Below are 17,438 nucleotides of genomic sequence, written 5' to 3'. Positions count from 1 at the left end.
CTGGAGGAGAGGAATTCAATCCGGGGCCAATGATGAGGTTTGATCGATCGTTCAGAGCTTTTGTGTAATAAAATTTTATTAAAGTATAAAAGAGAGAAAGTTTCTGACATAGACATCAGAAGGGGACAGAAAGAGTGCCCCCCTGCTAGTCTTTAGCTGAATGTTACATAGCTACTAGCTGGCTGCTAATTGGGGAAAGGAAATCTCTCAAAACTCAGAGATTGGCACCAGGCCCCTCACCCACAGCATGCATTTTGAGATAACATTGGCACAAGGTGAGTTGTCCCAGACCATAAAACGATTGACATGAATTTTGAAGAAAGGCAGGTTTCCAAGCAAATAAATAGTTTCATTAACATAGATTAGGAAAACAACTGTATGAGTAAAACATACTGGTTTGTTGAGCCATTATCAGTTCTGAGTCTCTTAAGCAAACCGACTTGAAGAAAGAGTCTAGGGTAAATACATAGTTCATTAGCATAGCTTAATAAAGACATTTCCATAAGAAAAACGCATTGCAAATCAAAACCACAGTGAGGTACCATTTCATACCTGTCAGAATGGCTGGTATCCAAAAGTCTATAAGCAATAAATGCTAGAGAGGGTGTGGAGAAAAGGGAACCCTCTTACACTGTTGGTGGGAATGTGAACTAGTACAGCCACTATGGAGAACAGTGTGGAGATGCCTCAAAAAACGGGAAATAGAACTGCCATATGACCCAGCAATCCCACTGCTGGGTATACACACCGAGGAAACCAGAATGAAAGAGACACGTGTACCCCAATGTTCATCGCAGCACTGTTTGTAATAGCCAGGACATGGAAGCAGCCTAGATGCCCATCAGCAGACAAATGGATGAGGAAGCTGTGGTACATATACACAATGGAATATTACTCAGCCATTAAAAAGAATACATTTGAGTCAGTTCTAATGAGGTGGATGAAACTGGAGCCTATTATACAGAGTGAAGTAAGCCAGAAAGAAAAACACCAATACAGTATACTAACACATATATATGGAATTTAGTAAATCAATAAAGATAACCCTGTATGCGAGACAGCAAAAGAGACACAGATATATAGAACAGTATTATGGACTCTATGGGAGAGGGCGAGGGCGGCATGATAAAGGAGAATGGCATTGAAGCATGTAAATTATCATATGTGAAATGAATCGCCAGCCCAGGTTCGATGCATGATACAAGGTGCTCGGGGATGGTGCACTGTCATGACCCGGAGGGATGGGATGGGGAGGGAGGTGGGAGGGGGGTCCTGGAAGGGGAACACATGTACACCCATGGTGGATTCATGTCAATGTATGGCAAAACCAATACAATATTGTAAAGTTAAAAAATAGATAAATAAACTAATTAAAAAAAAAAAACGCATTGGTGAGCTCAAGGTTTGAGAAAAGTTAAGTTCAGGTGGAACCAGGTGTCGTCATGGCAACACAGAATTTTAAGAGAAACCTCCTATACAAAATTAAAATTTTGAACAGAGAAGGGAAAAATATCTGACACTTGTAGTTCGTTTCCTCCTCCTGCCGCTTAAGAGAAAGATAAAAAACGTTGACACTTGCAGCCTATTTCCTCCATTTGGAGACCCCTGACCTTCCTGCCTGTTACCCTCTCAGTATGATAATTTCCAGGCCCATTCACTTTGGTATTTAATTTTGTTTTCCCAACAATGTTGAGTATTTCTTGGATAATTCAGTTCAGTTTGTGTTTACTACTTCATATGTGCTAAATCCTCAGTACATCTACTCTTGGAATTTCGTGAAGACTTTCCCCCAGGTGTCTGGGCCAAACCGTTTTAAGGTAACACCACATCTGTCCACATCCGTGTGTACTGTCTGTATGTGGAACGTGGACAATTCACATGCAGCTTTCTTTCTCAGGGCACAGAAAACAACTTTCTGCTTTTTCACTTTATTAATGAAGAAAGGTTTATTCTCATCAGCTATTTCTTCACCAGAGGACAGCTGGTAAAAGAGGAGATGAGGGGATAATTTAGTTACATCAGTATGATATTTCATTACTGTCTAATCATACACATAATATCCAGGATGCTGTGCAAAGACTCTTTTCTGTGATCACCAGAGAAATGGCAAATGGAAAATATTTTTCCTAGTATTGAGGCTGCAGAGCAGGGCCCTGTGGGGCTCCCAGGCACAGAGGCCTTTTTGGTTCCCATTTCTTATAGGCAGCACTGCAGCCTCCATGACCTTCTGTGAGTTCCAAAGGGCAGAACAGTTGCTAATCAAAGAAGGATGCTGACACCGGGTCAATCGTGTCCAACTCTCTTGTGACCCAATGGACACAAAATAGGTTGCCATTTCTTCCTCCAGGGTATCTTCCCGACCCAGGAATCGAACCCAAGTCTCCTGTACTGGCAAGTGGATTCTTTACCACTGCACTGATTAGGAGACCAGACCACCTAAGACCCTACACACAACTTAATCTTGTCACCAACCCCATCCTTTTACGACTTTGCAGAGGAAACAAGAATACAAGACTGCTCCTGCCTTGATATATATATCCCTAGCAGACGATATAGCCTCTCCCTACTCACCAGGGAGGGGGCCTAAAGTGTTCCCTTTTAGCCTCGCACATATATAAAGCCACTCTTACTCCTCCATAACTCTGTCTCTGTATTTCAAGTATTTCGATTTGTCATTTGTGCACAGAGAGCCAAGATTTTGGCATCAGTATAACCTCTGGGTTCTGATTCAACCCAGACCTCTGACTTGTTGATTCAGACGAATGACTTTCAACACATACTGATGTCTCTAAGATGTGACAGTACCAGACACAACACAGCCCAAAGGAACACGCAGGGCCCCTCACCAACGTTCTAAGGTACATACACCGAGGTTCTCAGGCCTTTGTTGTTGTTTTATTATTATTGGGTTAATATTCCTAAGGTTCCATTTTTTAACTATTACATGTGTATTTATCTTCTTTGACTTTTCTTGGTATTATAGGTTATGATGACAGAGTTGAAGCTTACTTCAGATCCTGTAATTATGGACAAGAGCAAAGATTAAAGAATTCTCCCACTTCACTTCTAGGAAAAGGTTTACTGCCAAGAGCCACCCTTCCCCATTATCACTGATTTAAGACCCCCACTAGGCCCCCTGTTTCCCTGGGAAAAAACCAGACACACACGACACAAATTCCCAGTCTGTGCCCTATCAGTGATGTGTTGTTGTTGCTGTTGTTTCGTCGCTCAGTCAGAATGACTCATTGCAACCTCGTGGGCTGCAGCACGCCAGGCTTCCCTGTCCATCACCATCTCCTGGAGTTTGCTCAAACTCATGTCCATTGAGTTGGTGATGCCATCTAACTGTCTCGTCCTCTATCATTCCATTCTCCTCCTGCCTTCAATCTTTCCCAGCCTCGAGGTCTTTTCCAGTGAGTTAGATATTTGCATCATGTGGCCAAAGTATTGGAGCCTCAGCTTCAGCATCAGTCCTTCCAATTAATATTCACGGTTGGTCTCCTTTCTGATTGACTGGTTTGATTGCCTTGCTCTCCAAGGGACTCTCAATACTGATCTCCAGCACCACAATCCAAAAGCATCGATTTTTCTATGCTCAGCCTTCTTTATGGACCAACTCTCACATCGCTTTTTTAATCACATCCCTAACTGACTACTGGAAAAACCATAGGTTTTCTATAGGCACCTTTGTTGGCAACATGATTCTTTTGCTTTTTAATGCACCATGTTCTTCTATCATAACTTTCCTTCCAAGGAGCAGTTGTTTTTTTATTTCCTGGCTACAGTCCCCTTTAGCAGTGATTACAGTATTGAATATTTCATGGCTGCAATTACCATCTGCAGTGATTTTAGATCCCCCAAAAATAAAGTTTCATTGGAAAAGGCCCTAATGCTGGGAAGGATTGGGGGCAGGAGGAGAAGGGGACGACAGGATGAGATGGCTGGATGGCATCACCGACTCGATGGACATGGGTCTGGGTAGACTCCGGGAGTTGCTGATGAACAGGGAGGCCTGGAGTGCTGCGGTTCATGGGGTCGCAAAGAGTCGGACACGACTGAGCGACTGAACTGAACTAAACAGTATTTTAGTCTACTCTGCCCGCTGCGCCGCGACGCCCCGCCCCTCCGCGCCGAGACGCCCCGCCCCCCCGGGCCGAGACGCCCCGCCCCCCCGCGCCGAGACGCCCCGCCCCCCCGCGCCGAGACGCCCCGCTCCCCCGCCCCGAGACGCCCCGCCCCCCCGCGCCGAGACGCCCCGCCCCGTCCCGTCCCTCCCCCCGCGCCGAGACGCCCCGCCCCGCCGCGCAGCAGCGTCACCTTTCAAAGGCCCTATGCTGGTTTGGCTTCTCTCCACCACCCACCCTCTGACGGCCTGGCCCCGCCTCCAGGCCGTTCAGCTATTTGTCTGCGCGTGCGCGCAGCGTGACACACGCGGAAGCAGAGAGCGGCGAGTGGAGGTCCCAGCGCCCCGTGAGTTTCTGTCTTTGGAGTCAAACCTGCCTCTCGCAGCCTCCTTTTCTTTGTACCCCGGGTCTGAGGGTCGCTATTGACTCTAAGTCCCCGCGCCCGCCCCACCACCCCCAGCAACTTCAGACGTCTCCGTAAGCGGCGAAGGGGCGCCTGCCTTTTGGTTTCAAGTCCGCACTGAAGCCAGTTCCTGCTGTTGGAACACTGAAACACTGCATTTCGCACTTTTTTCCTGCTTAAAACAGTTTACTGACCTCACTGACCCCTCTGGTTTATTCGCTCCACTTTTTCAGCCTCTCCTTCTCGGGCCCTGGAGGCCTTGCCGGCCGCCCCGCTCCCGGAGAGGCCGCGTTCTCTCCCCAGTCCTGGGATTCTGGAGAGCCCGCCCCTCTCCTGAGACCCCTCTCCCTCCCAGCCCTCTGTCCTCACGTCACCTCAGGCCGGTCCTTCTTCCCTTCAGAGTGACCTTTCCCCTGATCCCTGGTGGGGGGAGGTGACCTGAGCCTGTCACGTGACACCCATGGTTCTTCGGCCCCGAATACCACCCGCTGGAATTTGGCTCTTGCGGGAAGGCCTTATTCAGTCTCCTACCCTGTAAATAGTGGGCGGAAGGCGGGATCTGGAGAAACAGAGACAGCTACTCCTAGAGAAATGGAAAATTGAGAAAAGCATGTGGGAGAGGCGATGGCAGTGCAGAGGATTGTGACGAACTTGGAAGAGACAGCTTCATGAAAGAGAATGAGCCTTGAAGGGAGCGGGTGGGGAAAGGAGATAAATTCAGAGAAAAGCAGGATCTCCGGAGAGTTAAGGGTGAGCAACATAAGGAGGTGTGGTTGTTCATTCCGACTCTTTGCGAGCCCTGTATCTCCCAGAGTTTTCTCAAATCCATGTCCGTTGAGTCCAGGGATGGTATCTCACCATCTCATCCTCTGCCGCCCTCTTCTATAGCCTTCAGGGGAGAGGGGCTGTAAATCAGGGGTCCCAAAGAGGGCGACAGTGGAGAGGCAGTTCACACAGAGAGCCCGCAAAGGGGATACAAGAGTTGGGGCCTTGACCTACAGACAGTCCTGCTGGGAGAGAGAGGGGACTCCTAGTGATTCGAGGAGCTGAGAAAGGAAGCTGAGAGGAAGTATAGCCACTTGGGGGTGCCAGAGAGTTGGGAGGAAGGAAGGGCAGAGATGGAGGAAGAAAGGCAGAAATACAGGGAGGTTGAGGATCACCAGGGAGGTTGGAGAGAAAGCAACTTGACGGGAACAGATGGCAGAGAGAGGCGGGATGGGAGTCAGGGAAGAAGTAGAGAGGAGGACAGGCACAGCAGGAGAGCAGAGGGGAAGAGGAAGGGAGACGGAGAAGGAAGTAGGGAAACAGATAAATGAAGTGGAAACAACCGATGGGGGAGGGGACTAGATCCAGAAGAGTGCTGAATCAATAGGGTAAGAATTATTAAGTCGTTATACATTGATTTTTGGCTTTAAAATCTAATGCTTCTTTAAATTATACAGATAAGAATGAGAATCGCAAAACTTCTGTCTGTGAGGCATGTGTATTTTGTAATTATTTGTATTAAAAGAGCATGCATGTGTAGAGCCTGTTGAGGTGGGGGCTGCGGGCAGTGACTTGATTCTCTCAGGTGTAGGTCACCCCCTTCCCTATTCCTGATGTGGAGTAGAGGTTATTCGAGAGAAGAAGTGGGGCAAGAACTGACAGACTTACTACATGATGCCCTTTCAAGGAAATTAAACATGTTCTTTGTGATGGTTTTACTTTGGGCTTTCTGCTTTCTTTACATTTAATTATTTTTGTAGCTTGGGATAAAGATCTGTTCGTTCAGTAGCAACTTTCTTGTAAACAATTGTGGAGATTTGGCTCACTTGGGACAGCTTGGATGAATGTAGAGAATATTATGTTAAGTGAATTAAGACAGACAGGGAAAAACTGATATCATATGTCCTTCCATTATATGGAATGTAAAAAAAATGAAACTCACTAGTACCAGAGGGTCGGATGGTCGTCATCTGGGGCTGGAAGGTCGGGAAGATGGGGAGATGTTGGTCAAAAGGTACAGAATTTGAGTTGTGAAATAAGTGTGTCCTGTGGAGGTATGCGCAGCATGCTGACCGTAGTTAATCCTGTTCTGTTACTGCATACTGGGAATTTGTCAGGAGAGTACATCGTCAGTGTTTTCATCACACACAGAACATGGCAATTTGGAGGTGGTGAATGTGTTCATTAGTGGTTTATGATAAATATTTCACAGTGTACACATGTGTCACATGGTCACAGGGTGTATGGTATGTGTATACATAACCCTTTCCTTAGTTGGTTCTCCCCCGTCAGACATGCTCCTCAGGTTCTCATGTGGGGCCTCGCCCCAGGAATGTGCACAGGCTGCAGACGATTCCGATCTGGATCCTGCATTGAGCACCAGGTCTCTTAGCCTCCACTTCTGAGACTGAGATCGGGCCCTGGGGGAGGGGAGAGCGCTCTGCTCTGAATGGGGCTGGACCAGGGCCTGCTCTGTGACCTGAAGGGCATCGTGGGGAGAGCGGAGGTGCCCCCTGCTGCTGTGTGCACGAGGCCTCACCAGGAGGGGAGTGAGATCTGAGGGGCAGTGTGGGAAAGTCCCGTGTTGGTCTCTCTTTGGGAGTTGACCATCCTGAGTCCCTCCTGAGACAGTGGGCACAGAGGACTGTCTGTTTCCCCATGGTGAGGGCTTCCCTGTGTGTGTGGTTGGGGCACAGGAAGGGGCTGTGTTGACTCTAGGCATTAAATAGCATGTTTTCCCTCTTCTTGATACCCCATGAAGACTCGTGTTACTTGAGGAAGCCCAGAAGAGGAGGAAGAGGAAAGAAGAGGAGTCAGGCATGGCTCTTTCCCAGGTAAGGTCATATTCTCAGTGGATTCTCAGTCTGTCCCTCCTGAAATGCCCTTCTCTGGACTCGCTAATCGTGTCTGACTCTGGAGTATCCTGTCTGACTCCTGTACACGCACACTCACCCCGGGCCTTCCCTCAGGGCCTGTCGTCTCCACTTAGATCCCGTCTCCCCGTGACCCTGTGACCTGGCCCTTGTGAGGAGGCTCCCCTGGGCACCATCCTGGGCAGGGCTTCTCACCCACGGGTTGGAGATGGGGTCTCGGTGCTTTTGGGCAGCAGGGATTGCTGAGGGCCCATCTGGATGCCCTGTCTACTCTCGGTCAACCAGAGTAAGGAAGCTGCACACTAGACATGAGATATTAACATGCACAGTACCTGCTAAAATCTGGAAAAGAGGCCAATAGGGGGAAATCAGATCTAAATTTTTATAGAACATATAAAATTGAATGAGGACCTCCTTGAAAATCTGAAGTGTTTAGAAATGGAATGGAAAGTTCAGAAACAGACCTCAGGTCTAGAGAGTGTTTCATTACAGCGTCTACTTTAAACTATGAAATATAGTTTGCTAATTATTTCTTCTTCTTTTTTGGCCACACGATGCAGCTTGCAGGGTCTTAGTTCCCTGAGGAGGCATTAAACCCAAAACCCTGTGGTGAAAGTGTGGGATCTTAACCAGTGGACTGACAGGGAATTCCGCCAACTTTCCTAATATTCATGCAATATTTGGTCATGGAGTAAAAAGATAAACATTGGATTTTGTTAATAACTATATCCCTTACGTTAAGGATAAAATCATATTACTATTTTTTTTAATATATTTGTCAGCTGTACTGATCTTCATTGCTGCAGTGGCTTTTATCTAGTTCTGGTGTGTGGTGGCCACTCTTTAGTTGCAGAGTATGAGTTTCTCATTACGGTGGCTTCTCTTATCTTGCAGCCCAGACTATAGAGCGCGCTGGCTTCAGTAATTTCACCTGCTGGGGTCTACAGCTCTTGCTCAGAAATTGAGGCTCATGGGCTTAGTTGCCCCTCAGCATGTGGGATCTTACTGGATCAGGCGCCACAGGGGAAGCCCTCGTATTATTTTTAAATCTGTATATTATTTTCTGCTTGTATTAATTTTTTTTTTTTTTTTTGAGCTAGTATAAGATAATGTTGAGGACTTCCCTAGGGTACAGTGACTAAGAATGTGCCTGCCCATGTATGGTGCATGGGTCCCATCCCAGGTCCAGGAAGATGCCTCAGAGCAACTAAGCCCATGCGCCACAACTACTGAGCGTGAGCTCTGGAGCCCGAGAGGCATAACTACTGAGACCCACACGCTCTAGACCCTGTGCTCCCAAACAGGAGAAGCCACTGCAATGAGAAGCCCATCACTGCAGCTGCAAATACAGACAGCCTGCTCACAGCAACAAAGACCCAGCAAAACCAAAATAAATAAGCTTTAAAAAAGACAGAGTATGCTGACAAATTACTGAAGTACAATTGATTCCTTTGTAATGTCCCAAAGATGTGGAAATACACATGAATAAAAGAAGACAGAAGGGAGGGCTGGGGGAAAAAAAGAGACAGGTGTATCATCCCAGAATGTGTCAAAAGGCATCTTTTTGGAGAAGGGAATGGCCATCCACTCCAGTATTCTTGCCTGAAAATCCCATGAACAGAAGAGCATGGCAGGCTACCATGAGATCACACAGAATCTGACGTGACTGAGTAACTAAACAACAAAAACCTCCACACACAGCAGAGTGAGCTCTGAAAAACAAATCTAAACCTGATTTACCTTCGGCAGATTCTTCAGTGACTTCTAGTAGCTTTTGGAATAAAGTCCTAAATCCATAGATCTTACATAAATTAGCCTCTACCTGGCATCACCCCATCTACATTCCCTGTGTCCCAGTCATACTGGCTGACTTTCTGTTCAGTAAAGATCTCCTTGCCTCAGAGCCGGCACTCAGGCTGTCCTCTCTCCTTGCAACACTCCTCCGTTTCCCACCTTGCCAATCCTAAGGGTTTCCTCCTCACGGAGACCTTGTCTGATTTCTAAGTGTAGGTTAAGACTTTCTGTTTAATCTTGTCTTAGCACCAGGCCTGTGTCAGAGCACTTATTTCGATAGTAACATTAAAATTGTGGATGAAATTGGCTGGCTGGCTGCTAGATTGTAAGCTCCATCACGTTCACTGCTATATTCCCAGTTTGGGGCCCAGAGTTGACGCTCAGTAAATTTTGATTGAAAGAAAAAAGGAAAGACAACTTTTCCTTGTTTTAACCAGTTGTGTGTTTACATGTGCATGTGTGAGTGCATGGATCTGTAATTCCATGGTTTTATTACAGAACATCATCTCATAAATACGTTTTATGCATTGGAGCAGTTGAAATTGTATCTTAAGTGTTTTCCACGGCCTTAAGTTTTTTCTACCTCAGCACATGAGTGATGGAAATAGTGGTAAGATTATTGACATTGTGTGGGTTGGTGGGAAGAGAGGTGACCCTATACAGTGACCATTTATCCTATAGTCATGTCCGCCTCTTTGTGACCCAGTAGACCATAGCCCTTCAGGCTCCTCTGTCCCTGGAATTCTCCAGGCAAGAATACGGGACTGGGTTGCCATGCCCTCCTCCGGGGGATCTTCCCCATGCAGGTATCAGCTCCATGTCACCTTCACTGCAGGCAGATTCTTTACTGCCAAGCCTCCGGGGAAGCCCAGATACCTACATATTATACTGTGTATTATATTCTTCCCTAGCATTCAGAAGGAGGCAGATAGTAAAATGACTTGTGAATATTCTTCTGTCCATCTATCATGTCTGTCTTTCCTTGGCTGAGAGAAGCTCTGGGATTCTCACCTCCACTGCACTTCAGCTCCCTTGAACTTGTTTCAGGTATTCTCAGGGACTCTGTGGATGCACTTTCCTGCTCTGGTACTTAACTCGTTGATTCCTTTGGTTCAGTTGTCTCTCCCAGCCACCTGACCTCAGGTGCTGTTGCCTCAGTTCTTAACTGTTTGATCTGAGCACATTCTTAGACTGACAGAGTTTTGTCCCCCATCAGATGGGTACATATCTTTCTCTAATGTGCTGTCATGTTGATGCCAAGTTCATCTGTGTAGTTTATAGAGTAATGCTTAGTGTGTAGGAAGTGCTGAGACACCTGGCATCAGTGTGATGATGTCATCCTCATCACAATGGGTGTTCTTTTAAAGCCGCTGTGGACTTTGTTGTCTCAGAAGACACCAGTCTTGGTGTAACTCATCTAGATAGTGAAGGTCCCTCAGTGTGTAGAGTGTAACACTTCTGCATAGACAACTCACTGAATCAATTTTATTTGTATATTCTTCATGTATTGTCCACACAAGTGACAAATTCACATTGATTGGAAGATGTCATAGTCTTATGAAACAACAGGAAATTAGAGACCCACAGTTTGTTCCAAATAGCTTTTAATGAATCTATCAGAATAATACATTACCTGAATTGCTCCTTACCCCTCTCACCTCTTCTCATTTCGTGTGAAAATAAGAATCCTTCCCAGTGCCTGTTAGTGAAATGTGCTTTCATTTCAGACACAGTTGACCGTCGAGGATGTGGACATCACGTTCACTCCAGAGGAGTGGGAATGCCTGGACCCTGCTCAGAGGGCCTTGTACTGGGATGTGATGGAGGAGACCTACAGGAACCTGCTGTCTGTGGGTGAGGATCACTTCCCTGTGAAGTTGGAATCTGGTTTGGGGTATCTCTGCATTTTCCCTCTGTGTCTCTTGGGAGCTTCTGTTTTGCTTGACTGAGTTCACAGCCTTCTTGATTCAGACTTCAAAAAACTTTGTGATTGGCATCAGGAGTTTAACCTCGTCTTTTCTTCAGGTGATCTGTGCACTGTGTGATACACAAGTTTCTCCACAGCTTGAGTATTTATAAAGCTGATTTCGATCTTTGAAATAACCAGTTCCCTGTTTTCTACCCCTGTGTTCTTGGTTCAGTAGTTCTAGGAAAGGAACTAGATACATGGATGCCTTTGTGCTCAGTTGGTACAGTCGTGCCTGACTCTGTGACCCAGTGGACCGTAGCCCTCCAGGGTCCTCTGTCCATGGGATTCTCCCTGCAAGAGTACTGGAGTGGGTTCCCATGCCCTCTTCCAGGGTAATCTTCCCCACACGGGGATGCATGGCAGGTTTATACTTTACCTTTGAGCCCCGGGGAAGCCCAGGTATCTGCGTATCGTACTGTATATTATACTGTTGCCTGTGCATTCAGTAGGATGCAGATAGTAAATTAATTTGTGATTATTTTTCTGTCCGTCTATAATGTCCATCACTTCTTGGCTGACAAAAGAGGTGGGATTCTACACCTGGCAATGCAGGAGGCACAGGGTCTAGGTCCTCTTTAAAGCAGGCCTCTGAGCTTGCTTCTAACCTGCCTGGACACTGCCCTGACTGTGAGTGCCCTGACTGCCTGCTGTGAGAGCAAGGCTTGCAGCACCAGAGATAAGATAGGGGACAAATCTTGAGATTGTCAAGCCCTTGGGGGACCCTGGCCTACTCAGCCGCAGACTTAGCAACATTATAGGTTTTGTAAGACAAACAAATAGCATTAACATGCAACCAGAGCTGCTCTTTGCTCACAGGTTCCTGATGATATCAGTTAGCGTCCTGGGATTATAAATGGGAACCCAAAACTGCAATCTTTGAAGTCTCACCCATGACTGTAACAGGCTACCTGGGACCTTTTCCCCACTGGGTCTCCAGATGGGCTGTACCCCAGGACTTCGCAATGCTGTTTGAGTCTGTATGTTGGTCAGAACCCAATTTGGTGATGTATCTTCTGCTGTTTCTACTTCTCTTTGCTTTTATTGTTAGCATATTGAAAGTTAGCTAGATAATTCTATGATAAGAATTTGTGTTATTTATTTCTACAGAATGAGTGGCTTATTTTGTTAACAAATCTTTGAACCTGAGACGAAGGTGACAGCTTTTGCAAAACTTTAATTGGCCCTGTGAGCAGTATTTGTGAGACAAAATGCCACTCTGTAAGAAGAAAGAGGTTAAGGCTGATGAAGTTTTTATTCCCTAATGCGAAGATTCTCCTTTCTACTAGTTAGCTAATACATGGGACATCTTCACTGGATGGTGTGAGAATTAGAACCTTAAATTAAACAGGGCTGTACCCTTAGCAGTTACTGAATGTTTGTGATTCTCGCCCATTGAGAAAGTATAAGAATCTGCCCTGCTGGATGAGAGTCTGAATCCTCCTGTCTCCTACAGTGAGGTACATTAAATGAAAGTGAAAGTCGCTCAGTCATGTTGGACTCCTGGCAACTCCATGGACTATAGAGTCCATGGAATTCTGCAGGCCAGAATACTGGAGTGGATAGCCTTTCCCTTCTCCAGGGATCTTCCCAACCCAGGGATCGAACCTAGACTTCCAAATTGCAGGAGGATTCTTTACCAGCTGAGCCTCTGTCATCCCCTTCTCCTGCCTTCAATCTTTCCCAGCATCAGGGTCTTTTCCAATGAGGCGGTTGTTTGCATCAGGTGGCCAAAGTATTGGAATGTCAGCTTCGCCATAAGTTGTAGGGGCCACTCTGTAGTTGCATGCGTGGGCCCCTCATGCCAGTGCTTTCTCTTTTTGTGGTATGTGGGCTCTGTGTGTGGGCTCAGTAGTTGTGAATCCCGAACTCAAGAGTACAGGACCTTCAGTTGGGGCGCACAGGCTTAGTTGCTCTGAGGCATGTGGGAACTTCCTGGATCAGGTGTGTGCCCTGCATCAGCAGGCAGATTCTTCACCTCTGAGCCACAGGGAGGCCCCAAAACTTGTTTCTTTTCATGTATCTTGGAGCCAATGAACTGAGTAAATTAAGGTTACTGTATAGAATGACAATTGCAATATTGAATGGCCGTTATTTAAGCAGAGAATGTTTCATTTACTAATTCTTTGTTATTTAAAGATGACGGTTGTTATGTTTTACAAAGTATAACTGACATGAAACGCTTCTTGTTATAAAAGCCTGTATGTCTATCTACTGATAGATTTATAGGAGGTATTTAGAAAAGTGTTCTTTCTCTTTTTTTTTTAAATTATTTTAGGGAACTACCTGAAAGTCCAGGGGATAGGATTCAGCACTTTCACTGCAGTGATTTTGGGTTTAATCCATGGTCAAGGAACTAAGATCTCATAAGCCCCATCCATGATGTGGGGGGGCAGGGGGACTGTTTTAACAAATTCTTTATTTTCACCATGCAGTATTTGTTGAACAGTTGTCAACTGCCATTTATGTTTTACAATATTCATTAGAATACTTCCTTGGGATTATTTACCATTACACTGTATTCCTCTTTGATCCTTGCTTACTCAGTCCCTCAGGCCTGTCTGACTCTTTGTGATCTCATGGACTGTACCCCTCCAGTCTCCCTGTCCATGGATTTTTACTATTTTTTCTCCTCAATTATGAGACAGAAGTGTATTTACTACCAAGTAGAATGAGCTTTGAGATCATGGTGGGAAATACCTTTTCCTTTGAGGCCTGACATGAGTTTGCGCAAAATGAATGTTTTCCTGATTGTGTCTTTGAAACTTGGCTACCCTAAAATTAATTTGAATTCTATGTAATTGCTGTTGTGTTTGTTTTTTTTTTTAGGAATTTTATTCTTTAAGTGTTCCTTATATTTTTAAGTTCATCATTGGGAAGATTCATAATTCTGTTCAGGATGGGTATGACTTTTGGTATAATATCATGTGCTCAACATGAAAGAATTTATTTATTAATTGTAATTAATAGGATACCTGTGGTTCTTTATATCTTGTAGGTTTGTCTTGTATACATATGACCAAGAAATTACAAGCAAAAGGAAACAGTAGAAAAGGAGAAATTTTGCAAAGAGTGATGTTTGGAAGAGCTGAAACCTATGAAACCAAAGATTTTTTCCTCAGAAAGATACAGGAAACTGTGCATGGTTTTGAGAGTCTGTGGACAGATGCTGAAAGAAATGACAAAGGAATGTCTATATCCCATAACAGAAATCTCACTGGTGGAAGAGATCATCAGAGTAGAAATGATGGAGGAGATAAGCCTGTTGAAAGGCATGGATCAAGCTTTCAAGATCAGTTGCAGATACTTGAATCTGAAGGGACAGTTTCTGAAAGTCGTCAGGTTATGGCGAACATCAACAGTAGTGCCTCAGGTTTGCCACCTCGGAGAACTCGTAGTGTCCGCAGAGGCATTTCTCATAAACATGAGAGTGCTGTCACACATCCCTCAGAACTGGCACCAGACCAGGAAGCACACAGGAAAAAATCCTACAAATGTAATGAGTGTGATAAAACGTTTCTTCAGGACTCAGAACTCACTAGACATCAAAGAATACATACAGGAAGAAAACCATATAAAGGTGACATGTGTGGCAAGGCCCTTAATGATAATGTGAGCCTTGCAGTTCATCAGAGAAATCATACTGGAGAGAAGCCATATACATGTGATGTGTGTGGAAAGGCCTTTACTCGCAGAGAAAGCTGTGCACTTCACCAGATCCTTCATACTGGAGAGAAACCATATAAATGTGATGTGTGTGGAAAGGCCTTTACTTACAAAAAAAGCCATGCACTTCATCAGACCCTTCATACTGGAGATAAACCATATAAATGTGATGTATGTGGCCGTGGCTATACTCGAAAGTCAAAACTGGAAATTCATCAGAGAATTCACACTGGAGAGAGTTCCTATAAATGTGATGTATGTGGCCGTGGCTTTACTGGAAAGAGACATCTTGGAACTCATCGGAGAATTCATACTGAAGAGAAACCTTACAAATGTAATAGCTGTGACAAACGTTTTTTTACACTGTCATCCTTAAATATACATCAGGCAGTTCATACAGGAGAGAAAGCATGTAAATGTAATTTATGTGGCAAAATATTCAGTTCCAGGGGTAACTTTGCAGTTCATCAGAGAACTCATACTGGAGAGAAACCGTATAAATGTGATATGTGTGGAAAGGCCTTTACTCGCAAAGAAAGCCATGCACTTCATCAGATCCTTCATACTGGAGAGAAACCATATAAATGTAAAGTATGTGGCCGTGGCTATACTCGAAGCACACATCTTGCAATTCATCAGAGGGTTCATACTGGAGAGAAACCATATAAATGTGATGTATGTGGCAAGGCCTTTATTGTAAATGGCAGCCTTACATCTCATCGTAAAGTTCATACCAGAGAGAAACCATATAAGTGTGATGTATGTGGTAAGGCCTTTAGTGTAAATGGAAGCCTTACATCTCATCGGAATATTCATACTGGAGAGAAGCCATATAAATGTGATGTATGTGGTAAGGCCTTTAGTGTAAAGGGAAGCCTTACATCTCATCGGAAAGTTCATACCGGAGAGAAACCATATAAATGTGATGTATGTGGTAAGGCCTTCAGTGTTAATGGAAGACTTAAATCTCATCGGAATATTCATACTGGAGAGAAACCATATAAATGCGATGTATGTGGCAAGGCCTTTAGTGTAAATGGAAGCCTTACATATCATCGGAAAATTCATTCTGGAGAGAAACCATATAAATGTGATGTATGTGGCAAGGCCTTTAGTGTAAATGGAAGCCTTATATCTCATCAGAAAATTCATTCTGGAGAGAAACCATATAAATGTGATGTATGTGGCAAGGCCTTTAGTTTCAGTGCAAGCCTTTCAGTTCATCGGAGAATTCATACTGGAGAGAAACCATATAAGTGTGTTGTGTGTGGAAAGGCCTTTAGACAAACTGCATCGTTCGCAGTTCATCGAAGAATTCATTCTGGAGAGAAACTGAGAGGGTGACATGCAGGAAGGACAGGTCTCCAAACAGAGGAAATAGGCTGCAAGTGTCTCTTAAAATTCTGTGTCGCTGTGATGACACCTAGTTCCACCTGAACTTAACTTTTCTCTAACCTTGAGCTAAACCTCGAGCATTTTTCTTACGGAAATGTTTTTCTTAAGCAATGTTAATGAAACTATGTATTTGCTTTGGAATTGGCCTTTCTTCAAAATTATTCCTCCTAAGATGATCATCAAATTTAACTATCATCAAACCATGGGCTGATGATAGCTCAACAAAACAGTATTCGTATCAATTGCTTTATGGCTGGGGGATGATACACCTCTTGCCATCCTATCTCAAAAATACAGATTGTGGGAGAGGGGCCTGCTGAAACTCCCTCAGTCTTGAGGTGTCTCTCTTATCTGATGAGTAACTTTCTAACGGACATAAAACAGCTTGCTAAAACTAGCAGTGAGGCACTCTCCATCCCCCTTCTGATGTCTATGTTGGAAGCTTTCTCTGTCTCTTTTTCACTTTAATAAAACTCTTGCTATACAAAAGCTCTTGATTGATCAAGCCTGGTCCCTGCTGCTGCTGCTAAGTCACTTTAGTTGTGTCCGACTCTGTGCGACCCCATAGACGGCAGCCCACCAGGCTCCCCCGTCCCTGGGATTCTCCAGGCAAGAACACTGGAGTGGGTTGCCATTTCCTTGTCCAATGCGTGAAAGTGAAGTCGCTCAGTCGTGTCCGACTCTTAGCAACCCCGTGGACTGTAGCCTACCAGGCTCCTCCATCCATGGGATTTTCCAGGCAAGAGTACTGGAGTGGGGTGCCATTGCCCTGGTCCCAGCTAAATCTTCAGAGATCGCGAATCCCACACTATTCATGATAAGTTATCAAAACCTTACAAATGTAAGAATTGTGACAAAGGTTTTAGCACACAGTCAGCCTTAACTCACCATCAGGGAGTTCATCCAGGAGAGAAAACATAGGAATGTGATGTATGGCTGGTGCTTGAAATGACCATCATAGGAAGCATCAGATAATTCATAGTGGAGAAAAACATTACAAATGGAACAACTGAGAAACAGTGCAAATGTAATGAGTGTGGCAAAGCCTTTAGTTAGAGTTCAGGCCTTATAATTCATCAGAGTAGTCATACTGTATATAAAGCATACAAATGAATGTGGCAAAGCTTCTATTTCATGTTCAGCCTTAACTGACCATCAGGCAGTTCATACAGGAGAGAAACTGAAGAGGAAAAGTTAAAATTTTACCTCCTCCTCCTCCTGCCTCTAACTCA

General features: G+C 44.9%; 1 protein-coding gene across 3 annotated transcripts; it reads left to right on the top strand.

Annotated features, from left to right (window-relative positions):
• The first annotated feature begins 4,424 nt into the window (after positions 1–4,424).
• On the top strand, positions 4,425–16,695 carry LOC145515102 (uncharacterized). Of its 3 annotated transcripts, XM_081514685.1 has the most exons (5): positions 4,425–4,470; positions 7,274–7,346; positions 10,907–11,033; positions 14,144–15,049; positions 15,299–16,695. In XM_081514685.1, exons 2-5 carry the CDS (start codon positions 7,332–7,334, stop codon positions 16,153–16,155), a joined length of 1,905 nt encoding a protein of 634 aa, XP_081370811.1. In that variant the 5' UTR covers positions 4,425–4,470; positions 7,274–7,331; the 3' UTR covers positions 16,156–16,695. The 3 variants fall into 3 exon arrangements, with proteins under 3 accessions (XP_081370811.1, XP_081370809.1, XP_081370810.1); XM_081514683.1 differs by having other exon boundaries at positions 14,144–16,695; XM_081514684.1 differs by having other exon boundaries at positions 4,425–5,277; positions 14,144–16,695.
• Positions 16,696–17,438: the final 743 nt, after the last annotated feature.

The sequence above is a fragment of the Giraffa tippelskirchi genome, chromosome 7 (genome assembly GCF_054371585.1).
Source record: "Giraffa tippelskirchi isolate mGirTip1 chromosome 7, T2T-mGirTip1v1.2.pri, whole genome shotgun sequence".
Taxonomy (NCBI): domain Eukaryota; kingdom Metazoa; phylum Chordata; class Mammalia; order Artiodactyla; family Giraffidae; genus Giraffa; species Giraffa tippelskirchi.
Note: the sequence above shows the minus strand (reverse complement) of the source record. Positions and strands in the feature narration are given on the sequence as shown.